The sequence below is a fragment of the Cervus elaphus genome, chromosome 14 (genome assembly GCF_910594005.1).
Source record: "Cervus elaphus chromosome 14, mCerEla1.1, whole genome shotgun sequence".
NCBI classification, from domain to species: Eukaryota; Metazoa; Chordata; class Mammalia; order Artiodactyla; family Cervidae; genus Cervus; species Cervus elaphus.
In genome coordinates this window covers 5,774,628-5,797,716 of record NC_057828.1, presented here as the reverse complement: position 1 = coordinate 5,797,716, position 23,089 = coordinate 5,774,628, and the positions used below count along the sequence as shown (strand labels likewise).

The window sequence follows — 23,089 nt, the reverse complement described above, 5'->3', positions numbered from 1 at the left end:
CTCCGGGTCCCCAGCCCTCCTGCGCGTCCGCCCAGCCCTTGCTCGGCACCATGCGGGGTCAGCGCAGGAGGCTGGACCTGGGGCTGAGCGTCTTGTAGGGATGAGGAAGTGGGAGAGGGGGGCTTGTGGATTCTGTAACCCCTCTGAGAGCACCTCTGAACCCTCCTGGGGCTTCACAGAGTCTCCAGCCCCAGGAATAAAGTGCTCTCCCGGGGAAGTGGGGAAGCTCTTGCATAGCCTCAGTGAGTCCCCACCTCATGGTCCTCACAGAGCACCCCTGCCCTGTGAGTCTCCCACTGATACCTGGGAACTAGCTAGCTGATCCAGCAGGCTCCTGCGGAGATCCGGGATGAGTCATGCCACAGCCTGTTTGTTCACCTGCTCCCGGCCCGAGGGCCAGAGGCCACGCAGGGGTGTGTCTTCTGGGCAGACTCCAGGACTGTAGTGAGGGGAGTCTAGTCGGGGGAGAGCAGAGCAAGCTGCCAGGAGCCTGGGAGAACCTTAGAGACAGCCACCCAGAGGAGGCGAAGATGCGAGTGTCCACTCTACCCCGCCATTATGATGTGTTCCAAGCGTCACTGCTGGGATTGTCTTCTCTGGAGGGGCGCTGGGGGCGGGAGGGAGGTTAAGAATGCTAGCTTGACAGTCAGACTTCTTGGGCTAAGGACCAGTCTACCACTTTGTACTCAAATAACCTTGGACAAATTACGTAACCTTCCTGTGCCTCAGCCTGCTTGTCTACATAAAAATGGAGGTCATGCAGCACCGTTCGTAGAATTGTTGGGCGAGTTAAGTCTAAGGCTTTAACTTGAACACTGCAAGTACTCCCAAATGTCGGCTCTTACGTGCTTGTCTGTGGCTCCTAGGAATGTGAGCTCCCCGAGTCTAACAGTGTCTGCAGGGCCGCCACGCTCCCCAGCGCCCCGGCTCCAGGGGGTGCGTCTCTCCTGTGGCTGTGAGAAGGCCCCAGTACCTGACAGACAGGCGGTGGGGAGCAGGGGTTCGCTCGTGTTTATCACTGAAAGGCTGAGGCGCTGCGCTCCCCGCCCGCCCTGCGGGCACGCACGCGGCTCAGTACTCGTTTCCTCGGCAGACGAGAAGGAGGAGAGCGTCCTGGGCAGCGTGCCCCTCCTGAGCTTCCGGGTGGCCGCGGTGCAGCCCTCGGACAACATCAGCCGGAAGCACACCTTTAAGGTCAGTGGGCCTTCCTCTCCCAGGCCGGGTGGGGCTGGAGGCACTTCTCCCCCAGCACACGGGACTTGCAGGTGGTGGTACTGGGGGGAGCAGGCAGTGGCCCCAGGACTCAGTCCAGGCTGTTGCAAGGCTCACCCAAGCCTGGCCCCTTGTCTTCGAGCCCAGAGTGGGCCTGTAGAGATGAGCTTTGGTGATGCCACAGTCTTTCCTGGGGGAGATTTTGTTATGTGCTGAGTGCACGGACCCTTTGCCCAGCATCCTGGCACTGAGGAAATCCTTACCCACAGAGGCGGAAGCTGTGGGCCCATGGGTTTTTAAGATCCGTTCTGGAAAGTCTTCCTCCCCACCTTTAGCCCAGGGAACTAGGCCCCCAGGCTAGCTTAGTTAAAGGGTCTCAGATGTCAGCTGTTCGCTCCTGTTTAGCACCCAGCACGCTCCCATGGCCCGTGTAAGGCCCTCGATTTGTCACTTGTCCTCACTTCCCTTTTTCCCTTTGCCCTTCAGCCCTGCTGCCCGCGCCCTGTCCCTTTCCAGCCCTGTCATGGCCCAGCACTCTGCTATATTTGTAACCTTGAAAATGACTTTTGTAGGCCTGTGTGTTTTAGATTCCATAAACAATGTGCTCTACTGGGGCTTCCCTGGTGGCTCAGAGGTTAAAGTGTCTGCCTCCAATGCGGGAGACCCGGGTTCGATCCCTGGGTCGGGAAGATCCCCTGGAGAAGGAAATGGCAACCCACTCCAGTACTCTTGCCTGGAGAATCCCATGGATGGAGTAGCCTGGTAGGCTACAATCCACGGGGTCGCAAAGAGTCGGACACGACTGAGCAACTTCACTTCTACCTGAAAAAAAAAAACCTTTGGAGAAAATTTAGGAATTTAGTTTCATGGTGGCTCCGAAGCTAAAGAATCTGCCTGCAATGCGGGAGATCTAGGTTCAATCTCTGGATCAGGGAGATGCCCTGGAGAAGAGAATGGCAACTCACTCCAGTATTCTTACCTGGATAATCCCATGGACAGGAGCCTGGTGGGTTACAGTCCATGGAGTCTCAAAGAGTCAGATACAACTGAGCAACTAACTGGGTACAAGCATATAATGGACACAGTAATTAAAAGCCGCTAACCTCATGGAGACACAATTTGAGGAGTGAGGGCCCAGGGAGACGGGCCCCACCTGCCTGCTCTGAGCAGCAAGTGTCGCTGCTTGGAACCCACAGGGGATCCTCTCGTCAAAGACAGTCCTGCAGCTGTCTCTTCCTGGGCCAGTGTTTTTCCACATTTAAAAATTCATGGCCTGTTTGAAATGATAAAAAAAAATTCCATGCCTTTTTTGGACTTTATGATGCAAAGGTTATAGGTTCTTTTTCATTTTCCAAATATAAAATTATGATATCGACCATGCATTTTCTTCATACAAAGCCCTCTCTCCCCCAGTTGAGAAATACTGTCCAAGACCCTGAAAATCCACAGGTTCCTCGAGGGCAGGGTCCGAGTTCCTGGGGCCCCAGAGACTCTGGTCACCTGGCCCCAGAGAGGTGGGCAGATACACAGGTGCCACTCCAGGGAATAAGGACGGACTGCTTAGGCACATAATTAATTTCCAGTCTCCAAGGGTCCTATCTGCAGAATGGATAATCAATAAGAGTCTGGCTCCAGGGCACCAGAGTTTAGCTGGGGAAATGGGAACAGGCTGTTTAACCAACAATAAGACACAGACGCGTGGTACACACACCCACACAGTCAGACAGCCGTCTCACCCTCCCCTGCAGACCTGTGCACACAGACACGCTGCAGCCCGGAGCCCTGCTGGCGGTCGCCTTAGAGAAACGTCCGTAGTGACTGCCACACCTGTTCCGCAAACCCGTACCTCCGTGTCCGTCAGCCCTCTCCTCCTTTCCTCGAGGAGCGCGCTGCCTCTTTAAACCCGTGCTCGGAGGCCCACAGAAGGTCCTGGTTGTGGTCATTCAGTGACCTCCCCAGGGAAGGTAGGGGCGACGAGACCCGCAAGCGACACCCTCAGATGGCCAGGAGTGAGGGACCGTCCCGCCCGTCCTGCGGCCAAATGCCTTGCCCTCGCCTGAGTGCCCATGGGGGCTTGGTGGGCTCCCCACCGGCATTGCCCCTTCCTCTCTGGCCCCCTCTCGTGTTTCCAGGCTGCTGCGGCTCCGCGTCAGTTGCCCCGTCTTTCCCCAGGCCCTCTGCTTCCCCGTCACAGGCTGTTGCTCCTCCGCCTTCACTCTGCTTGCTTCCCCACGGTCGTATTTTGTCCTCCAGCCTGACTGCCGGCTCTTCAAGTGCAGAGCGCGTCTTTGCCCTCCCTGTGACTGGCGCCCAGGGCAGAGCTCTGCACACACAGGGCGCTCGCTGGATGCTCAACGGGTGAATTGGTTGCTGCCGCTCCCACCAGCCCAGGGCACTCGCCCTTGTCCCCTGTGTCTTTCTTCTCTACGGGATCTGTGTGTCTTCCACCCCAGGGGCCTTACTTGGGGCCCTGCTGTAGTTTCAACCCCCGGATACCTCCTCACAGCCTCACTGGCTTTCGTCAGCACCCCCTGCCTCTTCCTGCCTGCTGGGCAGCCCCGCGGGACGGTGGGGACTGGCAGGATCTGGAGGAAGGAGCCCCCTCTCTGTGCTGAGAGAAGCAGGACGCTCCCTCACTGGGCAGCGGCTCCTAGGAAGGAAACCCTGTCCCGGGGAAGCTGCCGAGGGCGAGTGGAGCCTGGCTGGGGGAGCTCCTGGAGGGTGTGGGCCCCGTGTTGCTGTTTAGAAGAGCCCTGGGGCTTGCCAGAACAGCCCTGCCTTCTCTGCTCCCAAACCCCGGAGACCCAGGATTTGCCCCCAAGAGGTCAGAGGCCAATGAGCAGTTCACATCTGAGACCCTTAATCACTCTGGGATCTCTCGTGATGAGTGGGATGCACAGAGCCAGCTGCTTTTTCTGAGAGATGGTGGCTCTCACCTGGGGAGTGTTCTCAGCTCTCAGAATCGAGCTCTGGAGCATCTTCTCCTCATGGACGTACCCATGGAACAGGTGCGTCAGTTAAGGCCAGAGCCACATGGCAAGGTGTTTGCAGTTGCCGAGCTGGTCAGGAACAGAGCTAGGATTAGCCCGGGGCCACCCTGCCTTCTCCCCTCCACCGGCCGAGGTTCTCCGGGTACGAGCTCCCGGTGGTGGACTGGGCCTTGCTGGGTGCTGTGGTCCTGGTGGTGCCTCTGAATAGGAGGGCTAGCCCGAGTTGCTCCCCACGTCCCCCCGCTCCTCAACATTCCTGCCACGCCGTCTCCTATCTCTGCCTCTGGTGTTCGATTGACCTGTTCTCTGCTTCTCCTCCTTCTGGCCACGTGAGGACCCCTCCTCTGGACAGGAGCTCTCTTCGGGGTGTCTGCCTGCCACACCTGCTTGCGGCCGCCAACTAGGTAGCGTGCTCTGACTGTCTCTGCATGCCCCCCTGTGCCCATGCTGTTCCTCTGCAGAGGAGGGTGCCAGCTTCCCGGAGGCTGAGCTGGGGCCGGGATGGGCCGTGCTTGGGGGTGGGAGGCGTCTCTCCCAGGCTTGGGGGTGACTGACCTTCACATCAGAGATAGAATTTGATGGGAGAAGCGGGTGAGGTAACTGTCCCGTCTGCTTGTAACCACCTCAGATAGGGCAGGTAAGCCTGCCTGGCTCTTACCGGGCTGCCTATTGGTGTCCCAAGGGCTCGTCACAGGCAGGCACGCGGAGGCCAGCTGGAGCCCTTGGGACAGCTGTGGCCTGCCTCTTCAGCTTGCCCTGAGCTCCAGATGGAGCCAAGAGCTGCCGGTCAGGGGGGTGATCGGCCTGACCACCTCTCCTGCGGGCTGGGTGTCTTCTCCCCACAGGTGACTGTGTGCTGGGTGGATGAGGCTGGGGCCAGTTCCACGCACTGCCTCTCCCCACAGGCTGAGCACGCTGGGGTCCGCACCTACTTCTTCAGCGCCGAGAGCCCCGAGGAGCAGGAGGCCTGGATCCAGGCCATGGGGGAGGCCGCCCGGGTACAGATCCCCCCCGCCCAGAAGTCCGCGCCGCCCCAGGCTTCGCGTCACAAGTGAGTGCGGGGCCAGAGCAGGGTGTGGGCGGTGCCATCAGAGAGAGAGTGGGTGAAGAGGCCCCCCATACCATTGCTGAGCCCAGCACATGGGCTTGAGCCCCGAGAAAAGGCGAGCAAGCTTCTTGCGTCCCAGGAGCGTGCCTGACTAAGTGGCTTCAGAGCTGTAGTCGCTTTTCCCTGGGGCATCTCCCCCTCTTCTCTCTGAGCCAGTGGAAGCCAAGAGAAAAGCCAGTTCCATCAGGGCCTGGCCAGGAGCCGGATAGGGTCATTGGCTTGTTTTGTTCAGCATACCACCTTTGTGGGACTCGGGTTTGAAGCCCAGCTCGGCTACTTGCCTGCTGTGTGACCTGAGTGTAAGTTACTTAGCCTCTGACCCTAAGAGACAGCCTTTATAATCCTGCCTCTGAATTGTGAGGATAATACGGTGAGTGCAGCAAGCGCTCAGTATGCGAGTCACTTTATCCCATCCTTACCGGAGTCTCAGCCCCTGGCTCTGCTTGAACCTGAAGTTAGATTTTAATAGGGACCCAGCAGAAAGAGGTTTTACGTCCTTGCCTACACAAGGAGTGAACTTCCTTCACAAATGTTTACTGTAAATACAAATGTATACAGGCTGCTAGGAAAACAAGGTAGGAAAAGTCTGACAAGCTCAAACCGCATGAAGCTTATATTCTCATGGAAAGTCCTGTAAGAAGCTTGCTTGGGAAAGGGGAACTAGCCTGTTCCTATGCCTGTGAAGTCTGAGGCAGCCACTCTGGGCCCTGGTGTGCCTGCCACGTTTGACCTCACACAGTCCTTACCCACCCTGCCAGCGAGGAGCCCAAGACTCATGGACATTAAATAACTTTCTCTAGGAGAGAAGGCTTGCCTGTCACAAGCCTCTGTAGCTGGGACATCAGCAGCTTCTATTCTGTGTAGCGTACAGTTGCCACCAAGTGAGGCGGTGGGGTCCCAGACGAGACCTAGTCTAGGCGGGGTTGGTCTTGGCTATCGCTTGAAGGCTGACTCCAGGCGGGTTGGCAGAAAGGAGTGGAGGGTGGCCCTTGGGCAAGACAAGGAGACACGCACAGGTGACCTTGGATCATGCTTTACAATTGCCCGGGCTGGAGCAGGGAAAGAAAGTGGTAGGTGGGATTTAGGAAGCAGAATGGAATGCATTGACTCCTGTTTCCATTGCTGCTTTCTTGCCCATCCTTTCCATTCCTTTTCTCCTTCTCACTTTCCCCCACCCGAACTCCACGCCGGGCTGGGGTCACCTACAACACCGCCCTTGGCGTCCCACAGCCATGAGAAGCCAGACTCTGAGAACATCCCACCCGGCAAACACCATCATCAGCTCCCCCACAACAGCATTCCCAAGCCTGAACCGGAGGCCAAGACTCGCGGCGAGGGTGATGGCCGAGGCTGTGAGAAGGTGGAGCGGAGGCCTGAGAGGCCAGACAGGCCAGACACCAAGAGCGAGCCGCTGGCGAAAGCCAACGGTGTCCACGCTGGACCGGAACCCGCCTCAGAGCCAGGCAGCCCTTTCCCAGAAGGCCCGAGGGTCCCGGGAGGTGGGGAGCGGCCCGCCCAGCCCAATGGCTGGCAGTATAGCTCCCCCAGCCGGCCGGGGAGTACGGCCTTCCCACCTCAGGACTCCGAGAGCGGGGGTCACCGGCGGAGCTTCCCGCCACGCGCCAACCCCGACAAAATCGCCCAGCGCAAGAGCTCCATGAACCAGCTTCAGCAGTGGGTGAACCTGCGCCGAGGGATACCCCCTCCTGAAGACCTTCGGAGGTGCGGCCTGGGGCGGGTAGGGTGGGGGTGCTGTTCCGGCTGGGGCTGGGGCGTGACATGCAGGCAGCCTCCGCTGGAAACCTTCCAGAAGCCAGGCTGGATGGGGAAGCCAAGAAAACCCCCTTCCCCCCTTGCCCAAGTCCTCCCTGCTGCACGGTTCCACAGGTAGAATTTGCCCCCTACCCCTGAGGCTTGCCCTCTGCCTGCCTCCTTCAGTGCCTGTCTCAGGACAGTGAAGAAAGGAAAGGAAAGTGAAGTCCCTCAGTCATGTCCCCACTTTGCGACCCCATGGACTGGAGCCCACCAGGCTCCTCTGTCCGTGGGGGTTTCCAGGCAAGAGTACAGGGGTGGGTTGCCATTCCCTTCTCCAGGGGATCTTCCTGACCCAGGGGTTGAACCCAGTTCTCCCGCATCGCAGGCAGACTCTTTACCATCTGAGCTTCCAGGGAAGCCCCACAGGACACTGGGTGGACTGAAATCTGTAGGCAGTCACAGCAAGGGGCCTTTAAAGCTGTTCCAGCTAGGCGTCCATCCCTGCTTCCCACCCTGTACGACATCCAGTGTTTCTATCAATGCAAGACTCACTAACTGCCAAGGCCACTTGCTTTGTGTTTGAAGGGCTCTAATTGTTTGAAAGCCATTATTTATAAGCTCACTTTTTGAAAAAGAAAGATGTTGCTGCTCATTGGCCCTAGTTCTGCCTTCTAGACACGTTAGTCTATTACTATCTATTTACTGTCAAGTTTACTATCTATTACTAGACAATAGTGACTGGCTTTCATTTAAAGACATTTATTGGATATTTGAATTTTTTGGATATTTGACATATTGGATAGAAGGCATTTATTTTTCTTTTGGATACCTTTAAATGTCTTTTGGATAGAAGACATTTATTGGATATTTGATATTTGAAGACCTTTATTGGACCTGACTATGTTCATCAGGCAGGTGGGGTTACTGCTCCTTCCCTGGGGCTCTGGGCAGCTCCAGGGGCTGCATGGTGATCTGCCCTGCCCTGGAGAGAGCACCTCACTTGGGTTGAGTCCCAGGAACCAACTGGTTGAGCCCTTGACAGGACCCTGAGATCAGGGAAGGCGCCCCCTTGCCTGTCCTCTGTTGCCCACCTCCAGGGGCCTGGTACACTCCACTTCTTTCTGCTGTTAGCCTCCCTGGGAAGGATCTGAGAAATTGGTTCATGCTGAGATGGAGATGGCTGAAGGGCTTAAAGTTTCTCTCTGGGGTACTTCATTTTAAAGAGACAAGGATGGAAGCTCTGATCAGTGGAGTTTCTGGCCTCAGGGAGCTGGTTGAGGGAGGGAGTTTGAGGACTGGTCCTTCTTGCACCTCTGGAAACAAGCCTCGGTGCGCGGGCAGTGGACGCCCCTGTGTGCACGCAAGGCCAGCCTAGGGCACATCCACCTAGTCAGAACCCACCCTAGGCCGGAGCACAGGGAGGGGCAGCTGGGGCACGGGCAGGTGACCGGGAACATGCCCGTCTTGTCTGGCTTCCTTACAGAGTCCTCTCTGTCTCTCAGTCCTTCTAGGTTCTACCCTGTGTCCCGTAGGGTCCCTGAGTATTACAGCCCCTACTCCTCCCAGTACCCTGACGATTACCAGTACTACCCCCCAGGGGTGCGGCCAGACAGCATCTGCTCGATGCCAGCCTATGATCGGATCAGCCCGCCCTGGGCCCTGGAGGACAAGCGGCACTCCTTCCGGAATGGAGGCGGCCCTGCCTTCCAGCTGCGCGAGTGGAAGGAGCCTGCTGGCTATGGGCGGCCGGATGGCACCGTCTGGATCCCCAGCCCCTCCCGGCAGCCCGTCTACTACGACGAGCTGGAGGCCGCCTCCGGCTCCCTGCGCCGCCTATCCCTGCAGCCCCGCTCCCACTCGGTGCCCCGCTCGCCCGGCCAGGGCTCCTATGGCCGCGGCCGCGTGTACTCCCCCGCCCGCTCGCCCAGGGCCCATTTTGAGCGGCTGCCGCCTCGCAGTGAGGACATCTACACTGACCCTGCCGCCTACGTGATGAGACGATCCATCAGCTCCCCCAAGGTGAGCCCCCCGCCTTCGCTACCTTCCTCAGCCCCTGAGGTCCTCCGGAAGCCTGAGGCCATCTGTCAAGAAGACATGGAGAGGCGAGGGCATCTGGGGACTTTGGGTCCCTCGGCTGGTTCTGCAGGACCAAAGATGCCTCCTGGGGCAGAGGCCCCTGGCCCTGCAGTTCTCCTTGGAGGAGTCGCCTTGCCTCTGGGTAGGAACTCTGAGCTCTGTGCCCCTCCCCAGGCTGTGCCAGGAGCTCTAATGCTATATAAGAGGACACAGACGTTCTGTTTTTTTCAGACCTTGAGGACCTGGACAGATCATTGCAAGCATATTGCAGTGGATCAATGCTGTCCATTTTCGTTTGAAATCTGCTCCAGGACAGGATATAGCATCCCCGACCTTGAGCTTCAGTTGGTGGGGAAGCTTATGTCCCAGCTGAAGCCTCACCTCTCCAATCCCCTTTCTCTTCCAGTATGATTACCTGGGAGACAGGCGGCCAGTCCCTGCAGGACTGTTCCCCTACAACTACCCACCATCCCCCACGGTCCACGATAAGATGGTACGTCCTCTCCTCCCACTCCGCTTCCCCTCAGGCCCTCTCCTCCCAGGGGAGGACGGTTGCTCTGTGCCCAGTGCCTGGACCGTGTGTGGTCTTGGGCAGCCTCTGGATACCTCCTCCCTCCAGCCTGGACTCTAACATCAATACAGAGTGTGGTGCTAATTACCCTTCTCCGTGGTGACACAGGGCAGAGGAGCAGGGACAGACCCTGGAAGTGTGAGATGTCCCCGTCCTCTGCATCTCAGGACAGCCCCTGTCCAGTATGCAGAGGGGCCTGGCTGAGGCTGCGGGCTGGGAAGAAAAGCTAAGCTCGTACTCCCCAAACAGGCGTGAGCTTCTAGGTTTCTTCCCCCTAAGTATACTTGCTTCGAGCTTGCCCTCGTCTGGAATGTTACTTCGGGGGAAAGAGACGAGAGGTAGGATTGAGGAAGAGTCCATATTGTGTCTTCTCGTACCTTCTCTCACCTTCCCACTCGTGTCTCTTCCGGGAATTTGTTCTCCTGAGAATTTCGTCTTCCCTAGAGAACTCGATACAGATGTTCCACTTGGAGAGCTGGGAGAGCCTCTGGAAGCAACAGGCAGAGTCCTTGTCCCCAAGGGCCTGTGACTGACCCCCCTCGACAAGTCTCCTCTGCCCGTGTCCAAAGCCTGTAGTCTCGACACAGAGCAAACGCACCCACCCAGAAACAATGGATGTCCCCAGAAAACGCAGAGCTGATGGGAAGTGCCACCTGGGTAGCTTCTCGGTGCCTCCCTCTCCCAGGCGAGGGAATGTGCCCCTCCTCTGCCCCTCTCCCTTCCCTAGACCCCTCAGGGCCAGGCAAGCCTCTCTCTGTCACTGCCCAGCTAACTCTTAACTGCTTTGCTTCCTTTTTATTGTCTTCTTTTGTTGTGTTCCTGTTTGTTTGTGTTGCTGTTGGGCCTCGGGCTCCGGGTAGGATGAACTTTTAGACCTTCAGTTGCAAAGAAACCTAGAGTATTTGGATCAGCAGGTAGGCAGAGCTGGTGCCCCTCGCCACCCCCTGCCCTCCCATCACGTCTGCCTGCTTCTCCTCGCCTTCTCATCCTCCATTCATCTGACAACCTTTGTTGGCACAACCAGGACACAACAAAGTGGCTTATATTTTAGTTTGCAGCTTCACACCCCTACTATGCAAAGCCCTTAGGACAGCTGGGAGTTTCCTGGGGAAAGGAGAATAGTCAATGACCACATGAATAATTAATGTCACCATCTATTTGTTCGGCCCAGATGGAAATGCCCCCAGGGAGCAGGCAACAATTTGCATTTTTGCTGGAGAGAGTTGCAGAGATAGGGAGGAGCTCTGAAACAGGAGTTTTAGCTAAAGCTAAACTAAATTCTAAAACTAAGGATTTAGTTCAGCTTGAACCTGGGAAATTAGCCGATCCTATTCCACAATTCCAGATTGTGGTTAAATTCCATAATTTGTAAACGAAGGACCACAGACCTGCCCTCTCATGATTTTTTAGTTTATGTTAATTCAGCATATTTGTTAGCTCCTCTGCAAAGTTCTTTTGTATACACAGCTTATGTTTTCCGGAGAATTCAGTGCTGTAGACAGGGAATATTACCAACCCAGTGTCACAGATGAGCATCCTGAAGAGGCAGTTGAGTGTCCCCGTGTGATGGAAGGAATCCACTACCTGGGTTCCTGCCTTTGGCTGCCATGCCTTTTGAGGCTAATCAGGCTGTGATACTGGGGTTGGATAGATTAGGGGTCAGTATGCTGGGCATTTATATGAGGACGTACTCATGTTCAGATCTGAACCCCCAAATCATGGGGGACCTGAATGTGCACCAGGTCCGGGTGGAGGTAGCCTACGGTGGTGGGAAGATTAATGACAGCAATAGTAATAATGGCAGACTTGCCATAACTGGATGCTTCCTCTGCGCCCCATACTGTTTTAAGACTTTACAGATCCTAACTCATTTAATCTTTATAACAACCCTGCAAGGTGGGTGTTGTGATCATCCCCATTTTGTACAGGATACGATGAAACTAAGGGCTTCCCTGCTGGCCCAGTGGTAAAGAATCCACCTGCCAATGCAGGAGATGCAGGTTTGATCCCTGAGTCAGGAGGGCCTCCTGGAGAAGGAAGGGGCAACCCACTCCAGTCTTCCTGCCTGGGAAATCCCATGGACAGAGGAGCTTGGTGGGCTGCAGTCCATGGGGTCACAAAAGAGTTGGACACAACTTGGCAACTAAACAACAATAATGGGGAAACTAAAGTCCAAAGAGATCAAATAACCCACCAAGGACACACGGCCAATGAACAACAGAGGTCGGATATGACTCCGAGCTTTTGACTCAGTTCACAGCTGAGGAAACATCTAACATAAGAAGCTGGGGTCAGACCTCATCAGGCTGATTTTGTGCTCTTAATGTGGTGGAGAGGACCACAGACATGGTTTCAGAGGACAGGGCTGTAACTGCTGGTGGTTCTAGTCACAAGCCATGTGACTTTCATCTCCTGGGGCGTGGTGCCTCAGTGAGCCCGGCCTCCTGGGAGACCTTGGGCGCTGGGAAACATGATACACACACCTTAATCAGCAGCAGCGGCTCCTGGTCCCCGAGAGCGTGGCGTTTTAGTCCCAGAAGGAGCTCGTGGTGTTGGCACTGTGAGCATTCTAGGCGGTGTGCGGGTTAGTCTCAGGATGCCCGCCCGAGCTCAGGGCTGGGGAGCACTGGCAGGAAGCAGGGTCTGCAGGGGTGTGGGGTGGCGAGTGGCAGGGCTCCAGGTTGGGCCTCCTCCCTGCAGCCCATCCACACGGTGGGCTGTGCCATTCAGCGCAGGTGTCAGGACCCTTTCCGGGGGTCTCCGCCCTCACAGAAGGCTGGGGGCTTCAGGAGTGATGTTTCAGAGGAACTCTTCCAAGATAAAGGATGATATTCTTAAAAGATAGTTTTGTATGATGAGAAGAGTCCAGAATATAGTCAGACCCTGGACTCTGGTTCCAACTGTGCCATTTACAAGGATTTTCTTTAAACCTTGGAAATGTCACTTGTGTCTCTGGGTCTTTGTTTTTAAGTCATGAGATGGACTTTGTAGGACCTGCCCTTTCTACCTCAGAGTTATTGGGAGAGCCAGGTGAGGTGTATGAGAGCCCTCTGGCAGACACTGATGCAGGTAGTGATTGCTAAGATGATCAGTTTTTCGTTTTCTTCCAAAAGTGAAAAATATTAAATTGGCCACCCTTGACCCCAGCGCTGTGTATTAATATAAGTTACTGGGTTAGGTGTTTTCTCACCAAATTTCTGTAATGTTTTGGAGAGACAGAAGGTGGCACACAAGAAGAGGCAAGGTCCACACGGCTGAACAAGCCCAGAAGTCACAGAACGGGCGGGGTGGGTCAGGGTGAGACTCCTGCTGCTTCCTTGATTGTTTTGGATCCCTGGTTGGGGAAGGAGTGAGACCGCTGGGTGGCCAGGAAGAGCCTGGGCCTCCCCTGCCCCCTCTGCCACATCAGAGCCTGATGTGCTGGTGGATATGCCTTGTTCTGTATGCATCTGCGTGTGCTCGACACATGGGACACACACAGGCAGCAAGCATAAACATACAGACGCCACATACAGTCACACGTATACCACACGGGCACACCCTAAACACAACAAACAACTGTATTCACACACACAACACACATGCTCACACATGTGCACAGGCTCTAAGAAGACAGGAATTGAGCTTAGGCCCTACCGAAAATGTGGTTGATGTCCTGTTGACTTTTAACCATTTAACAAACACTCAACCTCATATTATAGTTGTTCTTTTAGAAGCCTTTTAAATCACACTTTATATCACAGAAAAAAAACTCTGAAGTGGGCTAAAAAAAGTAGAAGAATCAGATCCTAGGAAAGCGCTTTAACACACTCTAGAGCCTGTGGATGGAGTTGGAAGGGTGTCCCTTGCCCTGCCTGCAGAGTGCAGAAGCAAGGTTGCCTTTGGGTGACCGCCTAAACCAGCTCGGAGGGAAATATGTGTGGGTCCAGCATAGACTGGGAAGACAAGGGTAAAAAATGTGGGGGTCCCCTGAATTGTGACCCCAGAAGATCTGCCCTAAGGTGGCTCTGCCTCTTCCCTTACTCACTTCCCCTCCCCAAGAAGCTTTTTCTGCACAACCCCGCTGTGTTCTGCCACCTTCTCCCCCAGACACTCCCTCCTGTGTTTACACTTGACGCTGCCACCCTGGAGCCGGGGGGTGACAGCCTTCCTGGTTGGTTTGCTTGCCCAGTCCTCCCTCCCACCCTCACATTCTCCCTCACCCTTCCTCCCGCTCTTTCTTTCATTTGGCACATAGTCTTTCCCCCTCCATGTTCCTGAAGATCTCTGACGTGTAAAGATGACATGCTTGGGGAGCGGTGTCCCAGTCTCTGGCGTCTCTCTGACATGGCTTGCTTGCTTTGACCTCCTTATTTGCTCCCTGGCATCATCCCAGGTCAGCATGGATGCTATCAGCCCAGCTCTGGAAACCGAATTTTATAATCCTCTCTACTCTAGAGCAGAGGTGGGCAGGGCTTGGGGAGAGAGGCCTGTGCCTGACCCATCCACAGAGCAGGCTGCACTTTCTTTAAGGTTTCCTTAGTTCTCGTTTGGGGAGCTCGGCCTTTCTCACTGCCTGTGTGGTCCTTGACCAAACCAGAGTGAGAAACGAGGGCTGGGCCGGGGGGCGAGGCCTGCAACGCTCAGGTGCCCGGGGAGGTGTCCCTGGGCCCGGGCGAGGCCATGGCGACCTCCCGCCTCCCTGCCATGGCCGTTCCTCGTGGGCAGCTTCAGTGCAGGTCCCGAACCAGAGTTCACAGCGGGTGAGTGACGGGCGAGAGCAGAGAGGGTGCTGGAGGCCCCAGGAGGATCCGCCCTCCACTGCTCCTGGAGCCCAGAGGGCGTGGGGAAGACCCCGCGAGGGCTGCACCTGAGCCGCCCGTTCCTCCCTCTGCCGTAGATGAGTGAGAGCGAGGCTCTGATCAGTGTGGTGAACCGCATGGTGGAGAGCTCCTCCCCCAGCGCCCAGCTCTTCATGCAAGTAAGGCCTCTGCCTGGCAGCACGCTCCCGTCAGCGTCATTCCCGCCGCTCATGCATGGTCGATCCCGCTCCTCTGCCAGGCCTTAGCCCTGGGCTCAGCCTGGCCTTCCTCCTTTCATTCCCGGGGTCGCCTCCATTCTTCATGTTCATGGGTGAACCAGGCTCATTCCCCAAACCATCAGCATAGCCAGCCCTGACATCTCGTGCCGTGCCAGGGATCCCAGTGTCCAGGACTTCTTTCTTGCGTTCGGTATCTGCTTGCCAGTCGCTGGGGTGGAGAGCATGGGGGTGTGATGTGGAGCCTTCTAGTGAGTGTTGTGCGGAATGGCTGTGGCTGCTGCATGTGTCACCAGTGGGAGGCACCTTTGCCGGACCAAGAGATGCCTCCAGTTTAGGCCCAGTCCCTGGGACTGGCACGTCATCTACCAGGGCAGTCGTTTTCAGATGCTTCCGATGCTCATTTTCTTCTCCCAGATCTTATCCTCAAAACCAGCCAAGACTTAACTGTTGTTCGCATGGTTGTTACGCATGAGCTGTTTGGGAGCTACCCGGCGCCGGAGCCCCTCCAGAACCGACCCAGAACCACTGGGACGGGCTTCGGCCAGGCCACCCCCTGCTCTCCAGTGGACAGAGAGCCGACTCAGCTCGGGTTCTGGAGTGGATGCTGCCTGAGCTGGAAGGCTGTGGCCGGTGGCAGGATCAGGGCGGGGCCGTCCACTCTCCTGTGCCCGCACGCCCTGCCCTCTGCTGTGGTAACCAGTCTCGTGTTCCTGCAGGTCCCTCCGTACCCAGAAGTGTTCCAGGACAGCCTCCACACCTACAAGCTGAACGAGCAAGGCACAGATGTAAGAGCAGCTGATTGCTTCCTCTGCCCCTCCGGCCCCGCCGCTGCCCCTCATTCCCACTCTCCCCGTGGGGGCTTTTCCTGCACCCCTCTCATCCGCCGTGGCCCCTCACACATCTGGTCCCTGTCCCGTCTCCCTGCAGAGACAGCACGCTCTGCCTGAGCCTCCCCATCCCCTTCTCATCCTCACCGCTCACCCTACCTGGCCTCATGGCTGCGTGTTTCTCCGCTGAGTGCGAGGCCCTCGTCTATAGCAGTGGCCCGTGCTTATTTCAGGCACACAGACTTTGGTAGGAAGTAGCCCCGGGTGCCTAGAAAGAAGAGCACGGCCCCGACCCTCCTCAGGAAGCTTCTGGGCAGCGGGAGGCCTGGGTCTCAGCAGACCTGTCCCAGGGCCTGCAGGAGGGCAGGGCTGGGTGCCATGCGAGCTGGTGGGCCTGGGACACAAGGAGGTGGCATATGAGCCAGTCTTGAAGTAAAGGACCTAGGGGACAAGATAGATTGGACAAGATTCTTGGTCCATAGAAAGGAGCCAAGGGGGTGTTTGAGGAGTGGCGTGAATACAGGTATAGACACGGGAAAGCACACATCTCCCCAGGAAACAAGTGTGGCTTCTCCTGCCTCTTCCCACTGGCCTTGCGTGGGTGGCGGATCTGCCCAGCAGGCAGGGCACAGGCTCCGTGCAGGCCAGGACCAGACCTCAGAGGGACCCCAGCGTCAGCCGTCCTGAGACTCTGGAAAGAGGAGGGGAGGTCAGGGTTCTGTGGGACTCAGGACCAGTTTATGTTGTTCACTGGTTTTGCTAAGACTTGTTTGGAAACCGGCATACCCCTCCAATCCATACATACCTGGAGGCCTGGGAGGCGAGGCCGTGCTATCTCCTCAGCCTCTTGTGAACTGGGACCCCCAAGAGGAGGGGTGAGCAGGAACTTGACGTTTAGCTCTCAGCCCGCTCCCCTCTCAAGCTGACTCGCTTCCTCAGAGAATAAGTCCATCTCCTCCCCCAATGGGTCTCTGGGGAGTCCCCCAGGGTGAAGACAACTTCCTGTTCCCAGGAGCCTCCAAGGTGAAGGTGAAGGTCCAGGGTTCCTTGGCAGGGGAAAGGAGGTGGTATCCAGAGGCCCGGTCCTGCTCACCCAGTTCCCAGGCCCCCGTCAGGCTGTGTCCTTGACTTCCTTCCCTCTCCCTCCCTCCCTCCTTGGGCACCCTAGAAGCTGCTGGGCAAGTTGTGTGAGCAGAACAAGGCGGTGCGGGAGCAGGAGCGGCTGGTGCAACAGCTGCGAGCTGAGAAGGTGAGAGCCGTGGGGTGGTCCTGAGTGGGCACACGGGGGGCCGGCCCCGAGAAGGGGCAGGTGGCTCCTCCATCCTCACTCGGCTGGTGAAGCTTTGTCCCTCCCCAAACCTCTGTCCTGCCCTTACTCAGCCCTGCTGAAGCTCCCCTGGGGACCTTGGCCAGTGTGAGGGAACCTCCGCTAAGCTGCCTGTCTGAACCCCTGTGGCTCCAGCCCTTGCTGCTGAGAGCCCCAGAGAGGAGTTGTCAGGGCTCCTCATAGCATTCCCCTGCCTTTCTTCAGGAGAGCCTGGAAAGTGCCTTGATGGGGACCCACCAGGAACTGGAGATGTTTGGAAGCCAGCCCGCCTACCCAGAGAAGCTGCTGCACAAGAAGGAGTCACTGCAGAACCAGCTCATCAACATCCGGGTGGAGCTGTCTCAGGCAACCACGGTAACCCTGTGCTCCTACCCGCTCAGGAGAGCCACCCCTCCCAGCCTGGGCTTCCCTAGTCCCGCTCTCCCCGAGGGCAAGAGCAAGCCGTCTGGAGGGCTGTAAACGAAGCCCTTAATGCTGCCTTGCAAAATGGCAGCAAGCCTCCTCATCCCATCAAGTCTCCACCAGGGAGCTTGGCTTCTTTCCCACATCTGCGCCAGGATTTGTTCACGACAAAGTGAAGTCGAGGGCCACTTACTTCCTCGGCTGCTTTAACAGCTTTGCTGCACACCCCTTCTCTCCCCTCTCTGGAGAACCAGGACATTGGCAACATGCCACCCTGGTTACTTCCTAGTAGGCACCAGGTGGGCCCTCCAACGCAGACAGCAGCAGCAAAAGCCCTGGAAAACTGAAGCCCGAAGGGAGGAAGGTGTCTAGCCTCCAGAGAGTGGACACCTCTCACCCTCCTTTAGTCTCTGTCACCCAACCTGGGGAGAACACAAGGGGCGTAGGAGTGAGATCAGCTGCTTTCAGCCCGTCTGGAGGGGATCCTGTTTTCTCTCTATTTGGGCGTGCGGCAGGCTGGGCGGTTGCACCTCCTCTAAGGCCCAGGTTTGGTTGTCATCACTGTCTCAGCCCTGTGTCTCCTCCCATCCCTCCGTGTCCTCCTCCCCAACCTGCCAGACCCCAGGTGCCCCGGCCCTGAGGCAGGACGAGGAGGGGCGGTTTGGCACCTGCGGCTTCTCAGTGAGCCCTCCCCCTGCAGGCCCTGGCGAACAGCACCCTGGAGTATGAGAGCCTGGAGGCAGAGGTCTCTGCCCTGCACGACGAGCTCTGGGAGCAGCTCAGCTTGGACCTCCAGGTGAAGGGGCTTCCGGGCCGGCGGGGCCCCTGTCCTTTGGTCCAAGAGAGACCACAGCATCTTCCTTTCATGCTTTAGAGATTTCAGAGACTTAAAACCGGGAGTTGGTCCTGGAATGAAAGGCAAGGTTCAGTTCAGTTCAGTTCAGTCTCTCAGTCATGTCCTGCTCTTTCCGACCGCATGGACTACAGCACACCAGTCTTCCCTGTCCATCACCAACTCCCGGAGCTTACCTAAACTCATGTCCATTGAGTCGGTGATGCCATCCTACCATCTCATCCTCTGTCGTCCCCTTCTCCTCCTGCCCTCAATCTTTCCCAGCATCAGGGTCTTTTCAAATGAGTCAGCTCTTCGCATCAGGTGGCCAGAGTATTGGAATTCAGGGCCTCTTAAAACAGAGTCTGAGTTTCAGGGTGAAGATAATGTGGGAACATTCTTTAGTTCTGTCAAATCATGGGGGACAAAGAGAAGTTGAAGTGTGGGAGACTTTAACAGACATACAGATGTAAACAATGGCGAGATTTTAGATGGGAAAGTGGCCTTCCTTGCTGGGGTGGGTCAGGAGCGCCTGCTTGGAGGCAGGAGGTTGGATGCTCTTGGAGCATTCTCTTTTCCTCCCTCTGTCTCCTCTCTCCCCGGGCTCCACTCCTTCTTTAGCTTGCTTTGTACGCCCTGTCTCTCTGAGGCAGTTAATGCTCTGCTTTCCCCCTTTTTCCTCCTGGTAACAAAGCTTACCACCCAGACTTACAGCTGTTTAGGTGGGTGAGGTGAGGGCCAGAGGCAAGGCCTCAGTTCAACATGCACATTTTGGGAGACAGGAGAGCATCGTGGTGAAGGCGCCAGCTCTTGAGACAAGTAGACCCAGGTTCAAATGGTGGCCACGCTGCTTACTGGCGGATGGTCTTGGGTGTGAGCCTCTCCACCTCTGAAGTGGGGACAACTGCTGTCCTTGCCTCGGAGAGGTGCTGGGCAGCCGCAGCAAGTTTGTGTGTGCAAAGCACTCAGCGCAGCACCTGGTAGGGGGTAGGGGGTGCAAGGAATGCTAAATAAAAGGGAGCTATTGTTTTTCAAAGAGTGGACGCTGTAATTGAGTCATGGTAATTAGGCGTAAGTTGGGTACGGGCATTACAGAAGGGCTATTTGGCTGTGAAACAAGACAGTAAACCTGAAGCGCTTGCCCTGGGAAAACAGGCCACCACCAAGGGTCCACCTAAAGGGGTGGTCACTCCAAGACCATCCTGAGCGCCCCTGGGTGGGGGCGGGACCAGAGGGACAGGTCCTTGCTCTTGGTTCTGAAGTCACACGTTTACTTAAGAGGGCTCTTTGCTGTGACGACAGAGCCCTCTTCTCCCACAGTTTGGGAAGCTGAAGAGACAGAGGCTGCCCGTGAGGAAGCGTGTGCTGAAGGGATATGCGTGTGTGCACGCGTGAGCGTGGGAATGCTCCCGCCGGGACACTCCTTGGTAGCGACTTCCTTTGACCTGCTCTCTGGCTGTTTCAGAATGAGGTGCTCAACCGGCAAATCCAGAAGGAGATCTGGAGGATCCAGGATGTAATGGAGGGGCTGAGGAAGAATAACCCATCCCGGGGCACAGACACAGCCAAGCACAGAGGTGGGCGCTCTCTCCAGCAGCCTCCTGGCTCCTGGCCTCAGTGGAAAAAGCGTGTCTCTGGTCTCCATCCCGCAGCTGCCAACTCGTACCTCTCCAGGCCCTCACACTGTGCTCAGAGCCAGCCCGGGCCTTCTCAGGGCTCCAGAAACATCCCCCCACCAGAACAGACCAGATACACCAAAGAGGCTGTTGCCTTGATCCTCTCGATTCCTCCCTGGAACAGGGCAAAGAGCACCTGTGTTTTCCTGGCCCTCAGTTCAGTTCAGTCGCTCAGTTGTGTCCAAGTCTTTGTGACCCCATGAACTGCAGCACGCCAGGCCTCCCTGTCCATCACCAACTCCCAGAGTTTACCCAAACTCATGTCCATTGAGTCAGTGATGCCATCCAACCATCTCATCCTCTATCGTCTCCTTCTCCTCCCGCTCTCAATCTTTCCCAGCATCAGGGTCTTTTCCAATGAGTCATCTCTTCACATCAGGTGGTCAAAGTATTGGAGTTTCAGCTTCAACATCAGTCTTTCCAATGAACACCCAGGACTGATCTCCTTTAGGACGGACTGGCTGGATCTCCTTGTAGTCCAAGGGACTCTCAAGAGTCTTCTCCAACTCCACAGTTCAAAAACATCAATTCTTCGGCGCTCAGCTTTCTTTATAGTCTAACTCTCACATCCATACATGACCACTGGAAAAACCATAGCCTTCACTAGAAAGACCTTTGGAGGCAAAGTAATGTCTCTGCTTTTCAATATGCTATCTAGGTTGGCCATAACCCTCCTTCCAAGGAGTAAGTGTCTTTTAATTTCATGGGTGCAATCACCATCTGCAGTGATTTTGGAGCCACGGGCTAACTGGCGATCTGAAACCACTAGCTTAGTGTCTTCCTTCAGCCCAGGGACTTTGGTCTGACTTTCTGTGACTCTTGGAGGCAGTGGTGTCATTTCCATCCCTTATCTTTTCCTGCCCAGCTTGCCTCTTGCCTGCTTGACAGCCAGCCTGCGACCCAGCCCCAGTCCCTTCAGCAGGCCGGGTGGCCCTGATGCCCTAAACCACCCCCTGCCTTCTCCACCTACAGAGCCCAGCCACACTCCAGGCCACGCCCCTGCCCCTGTCCTCACCTCTCTCCTCTTCTGTTTCCCCAAGGAGCACTTGGCCCCTCGGGCACCTACAGCTCCAACAGCCCCGCCAGCCCTCTGAGCTCCGCCAGCCTCACCAGCCCGCTGAGCCCCTTCTCTCTGGTGTCTGGCTCTCAGGGGTCCCCCACCAAACCTGGCTTCAGTGAGGTAAGCTGAGGTTGTGGGATAGAAGGTAGGTGGGGGAGGGAGGACCCAGTCCTCATTTGCTTGAAACTGTACAAATTCTGTGCTTATCTCTTCCCCATAGGCCCCTCTCTGGGGCTCCGGCTCTCTAAGATAGTCATTCTCACACCCAGTTTGTGAACTTCCCTCCAGATTTCTTCTTTACCTGTTCTTATCCCCAGCTGTCATTTTTAGCTGCCTTTTAGGACAGTCTTCCTGAGAGCTCCATGATAGTTAGCAGAGATACCAAACAATTAATAGAAATTTAAATTTGGGATTGTTTCAGGGACGGGAGAGCTGAGGGTCAGTGTGGGGAGCATTTTCTGTCAGTAAATCAGCAAGTCTTTTCTGAGACTGGGCAAGGGATGGTATGAGGCCCTCTCAGAGAGATGCCTGCGTGGCTTTACCCCGTTCACAGTGAACAACCCTCCTCTGGAACATGGTGGGGTATGTCTCAATATTGAGCCACACGGTTCAGACTGCAGAAGCTCCAATGTTCCAAAGAGAAGGTGGAATCTAAACTGGGCCATGAAGCACTGGGGCAGGTAGAGGAACAGGCAGAAGGCATTAGTTAGGAGAGATGGCAGAACAGGGGTAGAAGGGAGGGTGTTCCCAGAGTGATGGGGGCAGTGATGAGGAGAGAGCTCTGGAGAACGTGCTGGGGCCTCAGTACAGGAGGGCCTCACGGGCAGGCAGGGCTCGCTCTGCAGGTGGAGTCCACCCAGCTCGGGTCGGGGTGAGGCAGCCCGGCCCGCCCCGGCTCGGGTGGGGATGAGGGGTCCCGGCCCGCCCCGGCTCGGGTGGGAGTGAGGGGTCCCGGCCCGCCCCGGCTCGGGTGGGAGTGAGGGGGCCCCGGCCCGCCCCGGCTCGGGTGGGAGTGAGGGGTCCCGGCCCGCCCCGGCTCGGGTGGGGGTGAGGGGTCCAGCTGCCCGGCTGGGCGGGGGTGAGGGTCCCAGCCCGCCCTGGCTCGAGTGGGGGTGAGGGGTCCCGGCCCGCCCCGGCTCGGGTGGGAGTGAGGGGGCCCCGGCCCGCCCCGGCTCGGGTGGGAGTGAGGGGTCCCGGCCCGCCCCGGCTCGGGTGGGAGTGAGGGGTCCCGGCCCGCCCCGGCTCGGGTGGGAGTGAGGGGGTCCCGGCCCGCCCTGGCTCGGGTGGGAGTGAGGGGGTCCCGGCTCAGGCGGGGGTGAGGGGGTCCCGGCTCGGGTCGGGGTGAGGGGTCCAGCTGCCCGGGGTTCCCGCAGCTCACGTCTGCCTCTGCTAACGTTCTCCTCTTCTGCTCTCACAGCGGCTGCTCTCTTTCCTCCTAACGCTCTGGCTTCTCTCTGCCTCAGGAGCCCGGCCCGCCGCGGCCCCCCCTCCCCAAAGCCTACGTCCCCCTGGAGTCTCCTCCCACTGTGCCTCCACTCCCTAGCGAGAGCCGCTTCTGGCCACACCCCAACTCCCCTTCCTGGCACCGCGGTGGTGAGACAGCCAGGGGTCAGGTACCCAGCGCCCTCGGGCCCCTAGGGCAGGGATGGAGGGAATGGGCCCGGAGGAGACCGAGTCACTGACCCTATTCCAGGGTTGACTTTCCCACGGCTCAGCGTTCCTGGCCTCTGTCTAGTCAGACTCTGGGATGAGCAAAGGGATGGCTGAGGCCCTCGTGCTGGCCCTCTTTCCCCTTTTGCTTCCTGTGGACAATGGAAAACTGCATTGCTGCCCTGCCCGTGGCAGCCCATGGCTGTGGGCGGTGGGTTGGGCCCCGCTCCCTGCCAGCGTGCCTGACGATGGAGATCCCGTGACACCCCATCCCCACCAGTGCCGTTCCCGTCTCCTGCCTTGGTCCACCTCAGCCCCCGGCCTCCCATGCTCTCCCTCTCCCCTTGCCTGTGTCTCCGCCTTGTCTATGTCCTCTGGGCCTCACCAGCACCCGGAATGTAAGGATACACACACTTTCTCCCCTGTTCTGGCTCCTTCTCTCACCTGAATTGCTAGCCAAGGTTCAAGAGAAATGTGCAGTTAGGCTGGGAAGAGGTTGCGTGGTGAGTAGGAAGAGTCGTAAAACAGCCATTTACTGGTAATATGCACAACCCTCGAGGGTCTGCCCGGTGAGGTGGGCAGA

At 57.1% G+C, this 23,089-nt stretch overlaps 1 protein-coding gene and 1 long non-coding RNA gene across 21 annotated transcripts in view; one reads left to right on the top strand and one right to left on the bottom strand.

Moving 5' to 3' along the window:
- The window catches only part of PLEKHA6 (pleckstrin homology domain containing A6), a 133,804-nt gene that overhangs the window by 97,529 nt on the left and 13,186 nt on the right, over positions 1–23,089 (top strand). For 11 of the 20 annotated variants that reach the window (XM_043923251.1, XM_043923258.1, XM_043923260.1 and 8 more), the window contains 13 exons: positions 1,094–1,194; positions 5,048–5,253; positions 6,541–7,032; positions 8,568–9,084; positions 9,548–9,634; positions 14,592–14,672; positions 15,449–15,517; positions 16,728–16,808; positions 17,091–17,240; positions 17,989–18,084; positions 19,586–19,697; positions 20,837–20,976; positions 22,320–22,469. In XM_043923251.1, the coding sequence (XP_043779186.1) occupies positions 1,094–1,194; positions 5,048–5,253; positions 6,541–7,032; positions 8,568–9,084; positions 9,548–9,634; positions 14,592–14,672; positions 15,449–15,517; positions 16,728–16,808; positions 17,091–17,240; positions 17,989–18,084; positions 19,586–19,697; positions 20,837–20,976; positions 22,320–22,469 (2,282 nt within the window). Of the gene's footprint in view, positions 1–1,093; positions 1,195–4,536; positions 4,607–5,047; positions 5,254–6,540; positions 7,033–8,567; positions 9,085–9,547; positions 9,635–14,591; positions 14,673–15,448; positions 15,518–16,727; positions 16,809–17,090; positions 17,241–17,988; positions 18,085–19,585; positions 19,698–20,836; positions 20,977–22,319; positions 22,470–23,089 lie in introns of those variants that run through there. The other 9 variants (XM_043923245.1, XM_043923263.1, XM_043923247.1 and 6 more) reach the window with 9 other exon arrangements.
- LOC122707608 lies at positions 13,932–18,355 on the bottom strand. The gene is made up of 5 exons (XR_006344865.1): positions 18,318–18,355; positions 17,957–18,194; positions 16,365–16,605; positions 15,719–16,250; positions 13,932–15,496 (listed from the first exon to the last, which is right to left on the bottom strand). It is a non-coding gene; the product is annotated as an uncharacterized LOC122707608 (long non-coding RNA).